Here is a 20,048-nt window from a genome sequence, read left to right on the forward strand (position 1 = left end):
AAAAGGTTTGAACTTTTATCCTAAAACCAATAATATTATATTTAGTTTAAAAATATTTTTAAAAGTTAAAACTGAAAAAATTAAAAATATAAAATAACGTTTTTAATTTTATTCTATCTTTTTAAAATATTTTTATTAAAAATATTTTTAAAATATTTAATTAATAATATTTTTAAACCTTATTTTTATTTTCATCGAAAATAAAAATAAAAATATGCAAATCAATCAGCCCTAATAATATTACTCGTATATATAACATTGAAAACAAGTATATAGTCAACTCATATGAGATAAAGGTGAACAAACCTTTCGGAGCATGACACAACTACACAAGTCACTTAATGCGGCTGATGCATGCATGTGTGGCTTCATTACCATCAGATAATAGTATTATACATTTATACTTAGGCCAATTCTATGATGCTATTAATTGTTGTCTAATTTTTATCTAATTTACCTTTGATGGTATGTTTTAAATTTTTAAAAATAGTTTATTTTTATGTCTTTCAAATTAAATATTAATCTTTAACCCTTTATAGTAAATAAACACCATTTTTTAGACACCATAACATTTACCACTTACTTATCAATTATCATGCTAACATAGTACTTAGTACAGGTCTCTGTGATAGATAGTGTGATGTATGCAACACGTAATGTAACAAACCCAGAAATTCGCTCAAAGCATGACTACTCCGATCCGTTAATTATAGTTATTTTTAGTTATTGAAAAATACGAAAAGCAATCGATCTTTATTTTCAAATCATTTAACTAATTAAATCTAACTAAGTAGTTTTGGCCTAATTCATTTTTACGCACTATTATTTTTAACAAATTTTTAACTCAATATATATATATATATATATATAACTATTTTTTTCATATAAATTTCATTTTTTTTTTCAAAATTTTTAACTTTTTTGCATTTTTACGTTCGGTTTCATCTCTAATATTCTGCATTTTTCTTCCTTTTTTATGTTCTCTTCATTCTCTGAAGTCTCTTCATTCAAATTTAATACTCTTTTATTTGATTTGAAAATTTGGATCAAAGTTTAAGAAATCAAACTGTAAAATCAGGTTTGAACAGGTATTTCGTTGTCGAAAATAATGAATGATACAAGTTCAGACTGTCAATTGAACCAGAATGAAGTCGATTATTGTTATGAATCGAATCAAATGGCTGAGGTCTTATTTGATTCTAGTTCATGTAGTTCGTTAGTAGTTTATGATTCTGTAAGTGAATAATATTTTTGTCTTTGAAAATTATTGTTCATGGTTGATGGTTTGAATAGAATGTAAAGTAGGAGTTTTGAATCTAAATTATTATTCTAATAAATTTGTCTCGTTCTCGTTTCAGTGTATTTCTATTTATAAATTGGCGTATTTTGGTAATCTTTTGGTGTATTTTTAGGTTTAGACTTTCAATTGAACCAGACCGAATTATATTATTATTTTGAATTGAATCAAGTGGTAAGGTGTGGTTTGAATCTAGTTAATGATTTGAATTTGAATGTAATGTACGAGTTCTGAATCTGATTTTATTATTTTGAATTTGTTTCATTCAAAGTTTCAGTGTATTTTTAGATTCTAATATGGTGTGTTTTGGAACGATTTCGGTGTATTTTCAGTTTCTATGTGATATTGATGAGTAGCTTATTCCAAAAATTAAGATGACTTTTAACACGCTTGAAGAAGATGAAAAATTCTACAAAGATTATTTTAAAGTTCGTTGTAGATTTTTCTACAAAAATTCGAAACACAAATAAAAAAATATAAAATTAAGAACCAACTGATTACATGTACCAGAGAAGTAAAATGGAAATCAAACATATCTCTAATTTAGAAGACATATTCCTCATTTGGATTATATTGTCCCCAGATTTAACATACATATATTGTAGAACGTTGTTATTGTGATCATTTTGAAGGTTGTGTTGCATCATTTATATCTGTGCTGTCCAAATCAAGCAGAGATGCTTAAACAATACAGGCAATTAAGCATGTCTATACGACCTACAATAGAGAATAACGAGGAAGCCAGAATTAGACCAAGCAAAACATATCAATCATTTGTCGCAGCAGCAAGAGGTCATCGTGAATTAAGTTTTATTGAAAAATATGTGAGAAATTATATCACGAGAGAAGTGCATAATGTTTCAGAATTAGCGGATGAACAAAAATTTGGGAAATACTTGTTAAGAATAAAAGAGAAGAATCAGATTTTCTTTTTTGAACTTGAACTTGAGGTTGATTAGTCAATTAAGATTGTTTTTTGGGCCGACGCAAGAAGCAGGGCTGCTTGTGAGTATTTTGGAGATGTTATTTCATTCGATACCACTTAAAATACAAAAAGGTAATATGTTATTCTAGTTTATATATATTTTGAAACACTTTTCGGTATATATATAGTTAGTTTTTTGGTGAATATATGTTTTGTTTATGTGTCGTTGTATTCAAGTATAATCTGGTTTTTGGTTCTTTTGTTGGGGTGAATGATCAAGGTCAGTCAGCACTTTTGGGATGTGCTTTGATGAAAAATGAGGATATTCAATCGTTCAAATGATTATTTGAATGTTGGCTTTGTTGCATGAGAGAAAATGCTCCAAAAGACATTCTTATCGATTAATGTGCAGCGGTGCAAAAGGCTATTAAGGCTTGTATGCCCACAATAATTTACCGGTGGTGTATTTGGCATATCGTGAAGAAGATCCCAAGTAAATTAAATAGCTACAAGTGACACGAATAAATTAAACATGAGATGAGTCATGTTGTTTGAAATTCTTTTATAAAAGAATCTCATGTTGTGGTATTTATCAAAAATAGATCTTGTTGAACATCTTAAATTATGATTTTTCTATAAATAGATGAGAATCATGTAAATAAACTATATTTATACAAAAAAAATTGAGTTGTTAAAAAAAAAAAAAAATATATATATATATATATATATATATATATATATATATATATATATATATATATATGCTTACATTATATTTTTTCGTTTGCTTTTTTGTCATTTTTTTTATAAGAAATAAAAAAAAGGTTAATATGTAACAAGAGCACCAGGTGCACCTCAATTCACATGAAATATATCGAAAGACAAATTAAATATACCAAAACACAAACCAAATACTCTAAAACAAAAATCAAATACACCGATATTATTTTTTTATTAAATCATAATGACATAAAACTCAATCAAATATGCATAAAACGATCAAAAGCACTATAACAAAATTCTACGAATAGTTACAATAAATTCATGAACAAAATTCCTGAAAAATATACAAAAATAGATGAAAATCACTCAAATATGTACAAGATAATATCAGAAGTACAAGAACAATATTCTATTGTCTAATTATAGCATAAAGAGGACAATAGTACAAGGTACACCACAATTCACATGAAATATATCAAAAGGTAAACTAAATACAATGTGATGTCAAAAAGACATACAACTCAATCAAACATGCATAAAATAATACCAAAAGTACTACAACAAAATTCTATAGATTGTTACAACAAATCGATGAAGAAAATATAGCTAAACTATACGTAACATTGTTACAACAATATCATAAGCAAATCTCTCAAACACATGCAAATATAGCTTAAACTATAGGTAACATTTTTACACCGACCTAACACATTTATTACCAAATGAAGCGTATAATGAGAACAGTAATGTAATTCAACGCAAGAACACAAAATGAATCTACTAAAAAAACAGAAATATCACTATGTAGTGTTTCGCAATCGAAATGAGAAAGAGAAAAGTGAGAAAATTGGACGATTAGGGAACAGTATCTTCAAGAATTTTTTGCGTTCTCTTTTTGTTTCTTGGTGAAGATTTTGAATTTAGCTTTGAAATTTTCTTGATTTTCGCAACGATTTTGAATCTGGTTTGAATTATGAGTATTGCGGTTCTGATAAAGGGAGAAGAACCATTTTTCATAATGACATTTGCGCTATTCAACATTGGAGGAGCGCGTGTTTACACGGACTCTAATTTATGGTTGATTTTTGTTGGATTTAGACCAACTTACTAGTTGGATTTAGTTGCCAAAATAACTTGTATATATAGCAAAACTGCACTAAAAAATTATTAGAATTTATTATTTTTAGTTATTAATTAATCACTAATATTTAAAAATATAAAATAAAATATATTATTAAATTAATAAACTAAAAAAATTAAATTAATAATTAAATAATAAATAAAAATAATAAATTCTAATTGGTTCTACAATCTCTCGTTGGGAATGAATTGAATAACTTGCCTATGTACTTAAATATCGTTGAATTGAAAAATATGCTTTTAGAATTTTATATACTACTACTATAATTCTAGGGAAGCTTCAATAATAATGTTTAGGCATCAACATCAAGTATTTCGGACTATAACTATATGGGTTCCTAAACGCACTACCGGCCAGACCGCGACTATATATTTTCAAGCATTATTAAATGTCTTGTTGACCTTTCTAAAAGTCCATATATATATATATATATATATATATATATATATATATATATATATATATATATGAATCTTACAGGTATAATCTATATCGTAATCACAACGTAAGCGTTTAAAATTAAAAAATATTATTTATACATCAAACTTAATAATTTTATATTTATATATTAATATATATAATTTAATTTATTTTTAATATATATTTTATATTTTTATATATATTTTATATTGATAATTAATTTTAATATATATTTAATATAATTATTTAATATTAATTCATCACAGGAAAATATCAAAAATATATAATAAATTTATTATTATTTAAAAATTAAGTTATTTTATTTTATTTAGTTAGGACGAATAAATATAGGTTTTATCACTTTATTATTCAATCAGTTACAATTAAAATTACGTTCAGATAGAATAATATTATATATATATATATATAATTGATACTTGAATTCCGCCAAATTTTTATTTAAAATATTTGTGGTATTAGAATTTTCTACGACAAACACTAAAATTAACACCATATCTAGTGTCTTTTTAAGAGAAACTATCGCCTCTTTTAATGGTCCCTTCCCATGCACCAAGATATGCTTAGCAAGAACTAACTTTGATCCTAGTATATAGTATGAATGACTTTTAATAGTTTTAGTGGAGAAAACTCGAGCGATAATCCCTGTCATATAAGTTTGGCTAGAGTTGATCCTTTTCACGATTATAGCATCCATAATTATATTGCGACTAGGACACATATATATGTTTGTGTATATAAATAACAGATTTTGAATCTTACTCCTTATCAAATTCAGTTTTTTTTTTTTAAAGTAAATCTTCAATAACGTGTTTTTTTTATTTTATTAAGAAAAAACAAAAATTATTAAATAAATAAATACAATAAAATTGATAAAATACACCGAAAAATAATATTTACTTTTTTATCATTTTTTTAGATAATTTTTTTTGTATCTCTTCTAAGTCAGTCATGTTCAAAATTAGCCTCACACTTAGCAACACTTTTACTTTTTTAAAAAATAATTTTTTTTGTCGCTTCTTTTGTTCCTTCTTTTCTTTCTTTCTTTCTCTTTTTTTTTTGTTTTTTGATTATTTTTTTCAGCTGTGCTCTTTTTACAATGTCCTAAAATAGAAAAATAATTATTTACATAATATATTTAAAACAAATATATTGAAATTAAAAAAATAATTATGTTGAGTTACCATATCATCTTTAATCTCAGCGTGTATTCTTTCAACCAACAACTCTCTAGTCCAATATTGTATCCACGGTGGTCCAAAAATTACATGCATCGGCTTATTTTTGTGTGTAAATTCATGAAAATATACAATCATCAGAGTAAAGAAGCAGCCATTAATAGCATATTTTTTTTCAATGTGTAGTTTTTGATGCCCTTGATAAGGAAGTTGCGCACATAACCATCTCAATTCTGTTCACGTATTGTGTCCACGTGAAGAATGGACGGTATGTGAACCAGAGAAACTTTGTTTATTGTTGTAAACAACAAAAAGCATATCTGAATGTAGAGGATGAATGTCTTCTTGAATTTTAGCCGATTTTTCTCTTCATCAACACTCATCTCCATCATAAAGCTTGTCAATTCCGACAAAGTCTTGCCTTAAAAGTTTCTAACAATTTTCTTATTTTCCTCACTAAGTTCTTGAAAATTAATTTTGCCTGGATAGTGTGGCCCTACAAAAGCAACAAAAATATTTCAATAACACAGAAATAATTTGATAATACACCAAAATTTGATTTACAGAATATATTATAAAATAGATTTTTATCAGATACAGTCAAGTCAAGGGCAGTTGCTATATTTTCGTAGGTGATCTTGATTATACCATACCGTGTGTCCAATATGTTATTGTACAGGTCAAATGAATATGTCAATTCTTTCAAGAATTTATGTGGTATATTCATGAGATATATATCATATCACCAAATCTCAATTCTTGCACTACAAAAAAATATTGATTAAAATAATAATAGTATTTTGCAGGTCCATAAAACTGCCATTTTTTTTGCTAATTTCAACAGTTTTAATCTCTATCGTAATGTTCAATTTTTTTTGGCATTTATTTTCTATTTTCTTTTTCTTTTTTATGTGTTTTAAACTGAGGAGGTGATGAATCTAAAAGTGATTAGTGTTACATTTGAGAAGGGAAGAATGATGTGAATGACGAACCTAATCTCTTGTCGCAATTCATCTTTCACCTCTCTCGTACATCTCTTTGCTGCCACCTGTTACAGCTCATCTCTACGCCGGCGTCGCCGCTGCAAACAATGTCATTGTTACTGCCTTCAACGAGTTCTGTAGTGCGGTTGTGCCTTTTCTGATCTGTCACTTCTAATAAGTAATCTATTTCATCTTCTTCTTTTGATTCTCCTCTCACTTCATACTTTTAGGTCTAGTTTATGATTTAGTAGGAAAAATAGAGAATGCTTGCTCACTGAGTCGCGCCAGCAAATTAGATCTACCAAAATATTTGACAACATCCTCGGTTAGAGATTCGTCATGAAATGATTCCGTACTTTGATTTTTTGATTTTTGTTATTCCTTCTTTATGCCTTTAACATATTGCGGTTATGTTCATTGTGATTTTCAATTTTTTTATTTTATCTCCTTTTATTTTTTCTGTGAATCGTTGATTAAACAGACAAAGCTTAGAATCCAATCGATGTGATAAGGAGACAGAGGACCGCAATGAAGAAATTTATTAATTTAAAATCTACTTAGGACTTGTTTGGGTGAGTTTCTAAGAAAAGATCTTTTTTTTTTTGAATTATTTTTTTTAAGATCTTATGGAAAAGTAAAAGTAATTTTATGTTTGGATATCTCATACAAAAAGATCTTTTTATCTATCAATTATATTTAGGTATAACAATATAAAAATAATTTTTTGTTTATTTATTATATGAAAAATATTTTTTAAAAAAAAAGATCTTTTAAAAAAATATATAAATTACAGCTTCTCAAAAAATATAATTTCTTATTTTTCTAATACTTTTACTTTTACTACTAAAAATTTGCCAAACACGCTAAAAAATAAAAAAGATCTTTTTTATTGAAAAAATATTTTTTTAACAAAATAATAACGCCCAAACAAATACTTATAACAATCTTCTTTTTCTGTTTTTGTTTTTGAAAATTTGTTGACTCGGTTACGATAGATAAATAGATTTTTTATTGGAGTCGATTTATGAATTCATCAATGCACAATTTTAGAAAAATGTGCTAGTTTTAGTCTTTTGTGATTCAACTATAGTTTAAAGATTTTGCGACATTATTTTGTTTTTAGAATGAAAATTGATTGAGCTGAGAAAATTTTTCTATTTCTAAAATTTGATGCATATGATTGATGAATGACTCTGATATTAGTATTCTTGTTTAGTTGGAAGTGAATTTTGAAGAACTTCTATAAAGGTATGCAAAAAATTATCCCTATTGTTTTTAACCTTACTAAAACGTGCTACCAAGGTATCTCATTTGTATGCCAATGTATGTGTATTAGTATTCTGTTGTGACACTTGTAATTTATTAACTTTATTGTTTGTTCAAGGCAATTAGAATTGCTATGGATTTAGAGACAGATAAGCCACATTTAAGTGACATGTTCGGTGATAACATCGGAAGGTATAGGATTATGGCATTTAAAATATTTCTGGTAACATATTCAGTTACTGATCATAAAATATTTGATATTGTCAATGACCTTTTGTTTTGTTTTTTTTGTTTTTGTTTTGTTGAGTAATCAATCTTATTTCAGATTTATTCCCATCACTAACTTATTTCTTCTCAAGAAACGGATCTCGCATGTTGGATTACCAGCTTGCTCTGCAGCGATGTGTTAAAAAAGATGCTAATAAGTAGTTACACTCCAAGCAATTAATAATAAGTTGCAGAACTCTAAATCACAATGCTTTTTATCCTCATGTAAATGACTGGTAGATGGTTTGGGAATTTATTTAGTTTATAAATAAATTTTTTAGGGTATATAATTTAAAATAAAATGTAAAATCCTAATTGAAAAATTGGAAACATTATATGGAATATGAAAAAAATTTGTTTATTGTAAAAATAAATGATTAAAGGAAACTCACCTGCAGTCGACTGCAGGTGAAGTTGCTTCTGGATCTTTGACACGTGTTACTGTATGGTTTAAAAAAATCGATTTATTTTATACAAATGGTTTATTTAAAAAAACCGGTTTGAATAGATCAAATAACTACTTTTAAAATAATTTAAACTCTTTCTGCGTGTTATTCCTAAATTTCTAACAGATGAATTTGATATGTTCTTTTTCTTCATTCATATTGACCAATTTTTCTTTAAATTTATTTGAAACTTTTTTTTATTTAATTTTTGTCAAAATATATGTATACAAATTGTTTGAAAAAGTAAAATTTAGTATTCTGAAAAAGAAACAAAAATCACGGTTTTTTTTATAGGAATGGCATAAATGATATCATCTGTCTTTTTTTTGTGTCTCTGTTTCTATTTTCTTAATGAGTTTTGTTTTGTTTCCCATAACTTATATTTTCAGTTGCTTTGAAATTAAGCTGTAAACAGATTTTAAATTAAGCTGTAAAAATATGTTCAATTGCAAATTTATCGTTAAATTAAATTTTATGGTAATCAATCAATTAACTTTTATTTTACTAATAAACTATTTTCATGCAAATTATTGTTGATTTTTTAATATTATTCTATAAATAAATTATTTTTTTAAGATAATAAGACTATAATTTATTTGTCTAGATATTATGATTTCACTGTCATGCACGTTTTTGTGTTTTTACTTATCAACTAGAATTTATTTTTGAATAAAATTAGAATTTATTTTCAATAAAACAAAAGTATCTAATCAAAATATTAATTTGGTCTCCTTAAATAGTTGAACATAATATTATTAATTTTGTCTACAAAAAAAAAATTTAATAAATTTTTTCAAAATAAAATTGATTCAAAAATAGAGAAAAAAAAAAGAACAACTAATGAAAATATTTATTTTGATATTGCCATCAAGAATAGGATAGCTGTAGAAAAATTTCAACCAAATAAAAAGGACCTAACTCATACAATTAAACTACCATCATATCATCACAATAAACTATAACATCACCAACTAAAGAGACATATAACAAATATGAAAGAGATCATGCCAAAATTTCAACAATGCTCATGCTATCAACTAGTCTACATTATACCATAATTACATTTTTGTCTTCCATCACATGAAATTGCCATGAATTATTTTGGTATTTATGATCCTGAACATCAAAATGGTGTGATGACATAAATATGTACGTATTTATTAAATAATTTTCATCATTCACAGAGGAATGAATAAAAACATAAATTAAGAAATACATTTGAAATAATAAATTTGATTAAGAAATATAAATAAAAGGAATATACCTAATTGAAAGTTTCATATTAGTTATGAAAAAGGGATTGAAAGAGAACGAATTTTAAGTGCGAAACAAGAAGAAGGGAATAAAAGTAACTGCTTTGTTCAATTTAAACCGATTTTTTTAAATAAACCATTTATATAAAATAAACCGATTTTTTTAAACCATATAATAACACGTGTCAGTCATCCAAAAGCAACTTCACCTGCAATCGACTACAGGTGAGTTTCTGATTATAATCTCGAAGACCTTCTTGAGATGCGAAAATATATAATCTTAAAGTACTTCACAACTTATAGTTACTCTCTTACTTCAACTTATTTTGTTATTGCCGTCACAATATATATATAAAATTAACCCTAAACCACCCTTTTAGCATGTTATGACTAATGTAACCTTTTATTTTGATTGGGCAAACAATTAAGTGTTAAATCTACCAATTGTCCTATAAAAAGTTCCAATAGTGTGTATATTTTTGTCAAATCTTTAGAAACATTAATACTGAATTGGTAAAGTGCATTGTGGTGTTTGAATCCAGTTGTTGTCTTTAGAGATGTGGTGTTCTTTCTTTATGGATTTTGTAATAAGAAGTCAGTGCTCCTCTTTTTGAGTAAATTCTCCTCATCTTAAACATTGAGCATTTAACGTTATGATTGACTAATTATTAAAATTTGTTTCTAATTATATTGCTACTTTTTTTTTTTTACTGTTTTGATGTCGTATCTCATTTCTTAACATTGAGTATTTGAGGTTTTAATTGTTCTGTAACTAAATTTTAAGTCTCTCTAATTCTTTATAGGAAAAATAGTTGATAACGATAAAGGAGAGGATTTATAAATGTAAAAAAAAAAGTACTGAAATATATAATTTTTTTATATTTCTTTATAAGAGTCTAATTGAAATTATATTAGTTTAATTATTTAAAATTTAATTAGCTGTTGTGTTCTATATTTTAACATTAATAAACTTTGTGTTTTTTATATTAGAGTAATATATTTTGTAATAAATTTTTGTATTTTCTGTTGAATACTCAAAGCAAAAGAAGTAAAAAGTTTCTGAAACAAAGATTGAAATTGATGAGGCAAAAGTTGGAATAATAATGCTAATGAAGTTATATGATGAATGTGTTTAATCTTCTGAAAATAAATTATTAATTTATGTAATTAGTGGTTGAAATTTGTTTATGCGGTGTTTGAGTAATTTTTATTAGAATTTATTTATATTTTTATAAATTTAATTAAAATGTGTTTTAAAGGTTATCAATTAAAAAAATTTATTAAAAATATACATATTAATGTAAACTAACATATTAAAAAATATTAACTATGCTAATATATATATATATATATATATTAATTTTTTAATTAGATTAACATTAATATAACAAAAGAAATTAATTACTTAATTTATCTATATACTAAGTAAATTATACCTTTTAATAAAAATGTATTAATTTTTTTATAAATAAATTATACATAAATATGATAAAATAAAGTAAGTACATTCACTCACGAGTTTTGTCACATTAGCTATAGGGCAAGGAAACAAGTCGTATTTAGTGATCATATAAAAAGAAAAATTGCACACCACAAAAATAAAAGGGTCTTAATTTAGAATTGTATATATGCAAATGTAGAACAATGTAACTAATATGTGTATATCAGCTAGAAATTTGGTTAAGTTGTTCTTTGCCGTTGCATATTAAATAAAAAAAAAAGATATATAGGTCTCTGACTTTTTAAATTTTTAACAAATACATCTCTAACAAAATTTAAATAAAAAAAGTCTCTGACTTTAACAAACGAAGGATAAGTCTGATTCTTCCGTCTATTTGCCTCTCATACACCAAATGAAATTGACTGACGTGGCTGAAACGGTGTCCAAGTATCTATTACAGTGTCACGCTAGAAAGGGAATAAAGTTCGAAGGACAAATAAGTCATTGACGTCATTTTGCAAATAAAGTTCGAAAGACAAATAGGTCATTGAGAATTTTTTTTTCAAAATTAATAAACTTCTTTCCTAAATTTTCTCATCTACCTCTCTCCATTTTTATATTTCTCTCTACTATTTTTATTCTATATATAATTATATTTTATATTAGTAATTTGACAAATCAAAATATGTCATTCGATATTTTTTTATAATTAAAATATTTTAAATGTAAAAGTATACACATTAAATTATTTTCAATTTTAGATAACGAATGTTAAAATTAATTATTAATAAAAAATTAGACTTTTTCATATAAAAATAATAACTAAAAATCTTATTATTTAATTTTTTATCTGCGGATATCTTGGTCTTTTTAGTCATAAATTTTTGTCAACTTACGACTTTTTTGTAAAAGTAGTTTGATTTTATAAATCTTTTGTGTCATGCATAATTTATACTGTTATTAGAACAAAGTGAACTATAATTTTTTTAAAAAAATTATTCTCGTAATGTTATTATGGATAAAAATAATAGTTCTAATATAATACACAAATGCACTAATACTAACTTAATACACGAATGATGCACAAATGAACTAATGCTAACTTGATGCATAAATGAACTGATGCTAATAACTAATGTCATTGGTATGATGAAAATTGAACTAATGCAATTTAACAAATTCTAATATAATACACAAATGCACTAAAACTGAACTAATGCAATTTAAGAAAAAAAGTAGAAACAGAACAAGCCCAATTTCTGCAATTTTAATACAAATAATTTAAATTTCAAAATACAACAAGTTAACTAGATTTCAAAATACAAGCATAATTTTATAAACTAAATTCTCATAATAGAAATATAATAGAAGCATAATGGAAAAAAAAATCTCAAGAACCTATTTGTCCTTCGAACTTTATTTGCAAAATGACGTCAAGGACTTATTTGTTCTTCGAACTTTATTCCCCTTCCAGCATGGCACCGTAACAGATACCTAGACACCGTTTCAGCCATGTCAGCCAGTTCCATTTGGTGTATGAGAGGCAAATAGACAGAAGGACTAAATTGCCATCCATTTGTTAAAATCATGGACTTTTTTGTATTTAAATTTTGTCAGAGATGTATTTATAAAAAATTTAAAAAGTCAAGAACCTATCTATCTTTTTTCTCTTAATATAATTTTTATATTTTATTTGATTATTTAGGGTGTGTTTGCAAATGCATTAGAAGGCAAAATCACGTTCCAGCTTTTTGAAAGTTTCAATTATTGGTTTGGCTAATTTTTTTCTTTGTAAACGCAGAAGTGATTTTGTATTTAAAATCACGTTTATAAGAAGTAACAATTCTTAGCTATTGCGTTTTACTCACGAGCTTTTAGCCATGAACATTTAACATTTATTTTCTTTTTACCAACTTAATCTTTTATACATGTTATTGATTTATTTATAGAATTTTTATTATTTTTTTTATACGAGCTTTTTTTTATTATTTATTATTTTTATTTTTTATTAACTTTTTTCTATTATTTATTATTTTTATTTTTTATTAAATTTTTATTTGACATTATACACTTTATAATTGTAATTTTTGTATATTATATTATTATTATCTTTTTATATATGATTTATTGATCTCATTAGATAAAATAAATTAAACAAACAAATTAACTATAAATATAAAAAAAATTAAACATTACATAAAAAAATAACATTATAATTTAATATTATGTGTTTTTTAATAATTATCTATCTAAAAGTGATTCTAATTAATATTATCCAAATAATATTTATTTTATCAAAACTAATTTTAGTATAGAATTGTCAAACATAAATCATATTGACACAAATTTATTTTTATCCAAAATTAATTTTATAAAATTACTTTTATTCAAATTCTAATTTAACAAATTAAATAATAATTTAAACACACACTTAATAATACACTTATTATAAATCGAATTAGTTAGATTTGAATTTAAATATACAGTTTGAATGTCACATAGTTAATAATCGTTATCTGTGTAATTACAATAAAAATTATTTGTATAAACTATTTAATGACTTTTTTATGTATAACAATAACATAGTGTTAAAAATTTCATAATAATTTTTTTTACATATAAGTGAAATTTATTACAAAAATGTTATTTGTATACCAAAATTAGTCACTAAAATCAATCACTAATATATTTATATATAAATACATATGTGACTTAATTTATTTTTAATGTGTATTTATATTTTAGTATATATTTTATACTAATTACTAATTTTAGTGGCTAATTTTAGTGTACATATAACATAACTCAAATTATTAATATAAACCTAAAAAATGTATTTAAACTCTCAAAAATAAAAATAGAATAATATTTTATTTTGTACAATAAATTTTATGCAAGAAAAAGTTCTCAAAATAAAAGTAGGAAAAGTCTAGAAAACCAGCAATTTTTGTATTTTTTGGCCAGCACTTAATCATCAAAAAAAAAGTGAGTTATTTCTTACCATTAGATGTAATCTCACACCATTAAAAATATTATTAATGACTAATTGATAGTTACAAAATACCAAAATTGCTAGTCCCCTAACATTCTTCGTAAAAGTAATAACTATTAATATCAATGAATATGTATCATTGATTTTTATATTAGAACACCCCCGGTTTTACACTAGTTTTACTTTAAAAGGAGGTCGTCACGGGAATTGGGTTATGATCATGAGGCATGAGCACACCTTGAGACTCTGACATCCTTCTCCACTCATCGCTTCGCTTCTCTTGTTTTCTCTTCGCTCCACACACACACTCACTAACACTCACACTCTACACTACACCTTGTCCATCTCCAAGAGATGGTAAGAGCTCCTTGTTGTTCAAAAGTTGGATTGCACAGAGGTCCATGGACTCCCCGAGAAGATGCATTACTCACCCAATATATTCAATCCCATGGCGAAGGCCAATGGAGATCACTCCCTAAAAGAGCTGGTACCATTAATTGAATTTCCTATCAATCCACATCCACCTTTCTCGTCTATATATCTGTTGATTATTGCTGTATGTGTATGCAGGCCTTCTTAGATGCGGGAAGAGTTGCAGGTTGAGATGGATGAACTATCTGAGACCAGATATCAAGAGAGGCAACATAACACCCGAGGAAGACGATCTCATCATTAGAATGCATTCACTCTTAGGGAACAGGTGGTCCCTCATCGCTGGAAGGTTACCGGGAAGAACCGACAATGAAATAAAAAATTACTGGAATACCCACCTCAGCAAGAAGGTCCTCAGGAGTCAACCCAAGAAGAAGAAGCAGAAGAAGAAAGACGCACAAGCAGAGGGAGAGGCAGAAACAGAGAAGAACAACAAGACCGTTGTTTATTTACCCAAACCAATTCGAGTTACCGCTATTCCAAGAACCAAAAGTACCCTAACCTTGGAATCCAATTCAGGAAGCGCATCAACGAGCCACGAGAAACAAGAAGTTGCGCAAGAGGTAAATAATATTGATGACGTCATGATTTGCGGTAACGTCGAAGAAGATGAGGAGCTTGGACTGTTTCTCGGTGGTGATGGTGAAGATCAATACCATATTGACCAAGTAGTCAACGGATCTGATGACGTGGAATGCGGGTCCCCTTACTTTATCGGGGATTGTGAATCCCTTGAGAAGTTATATGAAGAATACCTTCAGTTGTTGAACACGGATGACGCCAATCCTGACCAATTCGATTCTGTTAAAAATTTTCTACTGTAAAACTGTAAAAATACCCCATGTATGTAAAAATACTTTATGGAAAATATTAAAATAATAATAATAATTGGCCAAAGCCAAAATGTTATTTTATTTAAGACAATTTTTGGTGTCTTCCAATTGGGTGATAAATTTATTGAACTTCTCTTTTAAGGTAAATATTAAACATTTAAAAATTATTTATTTTTATATATTTCAACATTTTTTATTTTTTATAATAAATTAGACAATTATACGTAGATACTATAGTAATTATCTTGATTTAATTTAGGGTTTGGTTAAATATATTTTTAAAGCATTTAATATATAAAAAGAGTAACAAAAGTATTAGAGGATCAGTATAATTTATTATTTTTAGTTTTTATTTAATTATTAATATTTAAAAATATATATTAATAGTATTGTTACTTAAATTTTTTTTTATCAATAATAGATTTATCATTATAATTTTTGCAGTGAAAATACATAAACAATACATAGTATATATGGTGTAGTAACTCAATAAATATTTTTTAAGAAAATTTTTCATTCTCTTCTAAAAAAAACTTATTTTTCTTCAAAAAAAATCTAAGTAACAAGTATATTATTAAATCACTAAACTAAAATGTTAAATTTATAAATAAAAATAATGACAAAAAATAATAAATTTTATTAGTCTTTTAATATTTTTCAAATAGTAATATTAGGGACATGAACGAAGTTAGACCTTTTATTTAAAGGAGACCAATATAAAAATTATAGCTAAAGAGAAGGGGAAAAAATATAAAATCAGGCACGGATGGAGACTAGCTAAACTGTAAAATAAAGAATTTTGTATATAAAAATTAACAAGTTAGGGTGTATAACCCCTTTAGGGGAGGAAATAGCCGAGTTGAGCGAATTTCAACTTTGACGAGGCCGATGTATATTTTAAATTGAGGGTCTAAGTTTAGATCTAGCATCTCTCATAGGCTATTTTTTTTGTTTGGTTTGAGCTTACTCTTTTTAAATTTCGACAAATTTACGAATTTATTTAAAAAGCATATTTTATAGGTAAATTATTTTGTATTTGAAAAATTATTATAAAAATACTTATTTTAATATTAATATACTCTTTTCTATTAGAAACAAGTAAGATAAATAATGATATTTTAAAATTTAAATTAGAGAAAATGTCACTCCTCTCTCCTGCGAGATGCTAAAATGTCACTCCCCTCCCCTCTATTTTATAAATGTGCATTTTCCTTCCTTCTAACTTTTAAAAAACCTCCTCTTTAATCCATTTTAAATTTTTTGTGTTAATAATGTTAATTTTATCCATTTTTTATGGAAAAAAATAAATTATTTTTTGAAAAAATATCCATTAACAAAAATTTTATTTTTTATCATTAAATTTTGCTTACCAAAATATCTTTTAATAAATTATTCTTTTATTAATTAAATTGTATTTTTAACGAAATATTTTCAAAAAAATTAATAATTAAATTATTTTTTTCTAAGATACCTATTTTTCAATAATTTTTTAATTATTAAATTGTGATTTTACTAAAATTTTTGTTAACAATTATTTTTATATTTACTATTAATTTTTTTATATTAATATATATTATTTTAATATTAAATAAAAAAATCTTACCACTGATAATATGTATAACAATTAATATTTATTGATATTGAAAAATAATCTTACTAAAAATTTTTATTTAATGTTAAAATAATATATAGATATCAAAAAATTAATAATAAAATATAAACAAATTGTTAACAAAAATTTTGGTAAAATTATAATTTAATAATTAAAAAATTATTAAAGAGTATTTAAAAAAATAACATAATTATTAAATTTTTTTAAAAATACAATTTAATCAATAAAAAAATAATTTATTAAAGAATATTTTATTAAGCAAAATTTAATAATAAAAAATAAAATTTTTGCTAATGAATATTTTTTTTAAAAAAAAATTTCTTAAAAAATAGATAAAGTTAACATTAGTTAACACAAAAAGTTTAAAATGGATTAAAATTGAGGTTTTTTAAAAGTTAGAAGGGAGGGAAATGTACATTTATAAAATAGAGGAGAGGGGAGTGTCATTTTAGCATCTCACAGGAGAGGGGAGTGGAATTTTCTCTTTAAATTAAAATATTTTCTTTTAATACAAACATAATTTTTAAAATATGACATCTTTTTTATTATATTAAATATAAAAAATTAAATGGTTTCAACTTTAAATTTTTTGTAAAATAATCTCTAATAATTTTATTGATTATTATTATTATTATCATTTAGTGACTATATATATATATATATATATATATATATATATATATATATATATATATATATATCTAATGAATAAATTTATTATTTTTTTTGCCTAAAAAATGCAAAAAATTATGATACAATATTATTATGTAATTAATAATAATTATTATTTTATTTTATTTTTTTAGACGGAAGACTGTGTTATGTCTAACGGAGAAAAATATTGGGTATTGATTTGTGTATTAATTTTTTTTAGGAACTAAAATATTCGTTTTTAAAATTTTTGGGGATTGATCTGGTTAATTATTCTGTCGAAAAATAAACTAGGGACTAATTTATCTATCGGAGTAAAACTTTGGGATTAATTTATATATTAATTTTTCTTAGGGACTAAAATATCTATTTTTAAAATCTTTAGAGACTAATTTAAATAATTCCTAAAAAAAATACCCTTTGATTATTTGTTCTTTAGATAAGAGACATGCCATTAGTTCCTTCAAAAACAATTTCATTAATTGAGATCATCATCATCAACAATAATAATAATAAATTAGTTAATTAAATAAACATAAGATTATTAATTAAAGAATTTTTATGCAAAATATATAAAAAATTAATTTTTAATTTATTTGTTATGTATTTACTAAAAATCTTAATTAATAATAATCTTTAATATATATTCTTAGTATACATATTAACTAAATCTATTAAATAAAATTATTTAACTAATATGTGTCTTACAAGAGCATATATTAAGCTAATATAAGATTATTAATTAATCTTTTATAAAAAATAAAAAATTTAAGTTCCAAATACATTTGTTATATATTTCTTAAAGTATATGATTTAAAAATTCTACTAATAATATTTTTAATATTTTTTTAAAGTACATACATATATACAAGACAAGATTTAATTCCTTAAGACTTGTTTAAATATACAAATGAACTAATTATTTTTCCAACCCAAATTGGTGATTCTTATCAGACCTCTAAATAGATGATATTGTTATTTTTTTAGAGGATATAAAATAACGTTTGAACCTTAGCTTCTCACGTGCTTACCTGATAGTCACTCATCTTTTCAAGCCATTAAGTCGTCTGAATAAGAAACAAGTTAACAAGTTAGACTTTGAAGTTTGAAGGCTTCAATCTGTATAGTAGTTTTAGTTATATTACATTAAAAAATAACAAATTGACCAATAGATAATAGGAACCAATTTTTCCTCAACTGCCAACTAACTGACAAAAAATTCAAGTATAATTTTTCAAACCCACCAGGAAGTTAACTAGAAAAAGTAACTTCAGATAATAATGATTGATTGAGCTGCTATAGCTAAATAAACTCACTCATTCGTTTTTTAAAATTTTTTTTTTTTTATCTTCTTTTATTTTTTTGTCTTTCTTTTTAACATTATGCAATTTCACCCGCTACTATTAGCCATTATTTACCAGCGTCGGTCAGCCACTCGACTATTGTCGTCTCCAACCAGTTTAAATTTTTAACAATAAATCATAAATTTTTAATTTTTAAATTCATTTAGTTGTTTTACTCTCAAATATTTTCTTTTCTTAAGTTTTAAATATTTTTACCAATTTTAATTTTAGAAGTTTCTTTTTAATGTTCTTTTCTTTCATTTTTAATTGTTGGTTGGTTTTAAAATGAGTTGATTTAATTAATGTTATTTTTTGGACTTTCTCATAATTTTTATTGGTTAAGAGAGAAAAAAAAAAGAAGAAGAGAAAAAGGAACAAAATTTATTAAATATTATTATTGGTGAAGACCAAATAATAATAATAATAATAATAATAATAATAATAATAATAATAATAATAATAATAATAATAATAATAATAGTACACATATCATGCAGAACATAACTAAATAAATGATGATGACGAAAAAATATTTTAACAATTACAAGAAGAAAAACACGTATAGAACACTCAAATTTAAAGTTATTAGTGTTTTTTTTAGTAATATTATGGAAATACAAATTTTTTGAAACTACATTAATTTTGTCTTGATATAGATTATGAGAGAAAAAATTATTAGAATTAAACTACTTTTACAAAAATATCGTAGAAGATAAAAATTTCTGTTGATTAAAAAGACTAAGATTTCTGTAGATAAAAAAATTAAATAATAAATTTTTTAGTTATTATTTTAATATGAAAGAGTTTAATTTTTTACTAATAATTAA

General features: G+C 24.5%; 1 protein-coding gene across 1 annotated transcript; it reads left to right on the forward strand.

Annotated features, from left to right (window-relative positions):
• Positions 1-14,567: 14,567 nt before the first annotated feature.
• LOC112695294 (uncharacterized) lies at positions 14,568-15,706 on the forward strand. The gene is made up of 2 exons (XM_025747576.3): positions 14,568-14,837; positions 14,921-15,706. Exons 1-2 carry the CDS (start codon positions 14,705-14,707, stop codon positions 15,604-15,606), a joined length of 819 nt encoding a protein of 272 aa, XP_025603361.1. The 5' UTR covers positions 14,568-14,704; the 3' UTR covers positions 15,607-15,706.
• The last annotated feature ends 4,342 nt before the right edge of the window (positions 15,707-20,048 follow it).

Source organism: Arachis hypogaea, chromosome 6, assembly GCF_003086295.3.
Source record: "Arachis hypogaea cultivar Tifrunner chromosome 6, arahy.Tifrunner.gnm2.J5K5, whole genome shotgun sequence".
Lineage (NCBI taxonomy): Eukaryota > Viridiplantae > Streptophyta > Magnoliopsida > Fabales > Fabaceae > Arachis > Arachis hypogaea.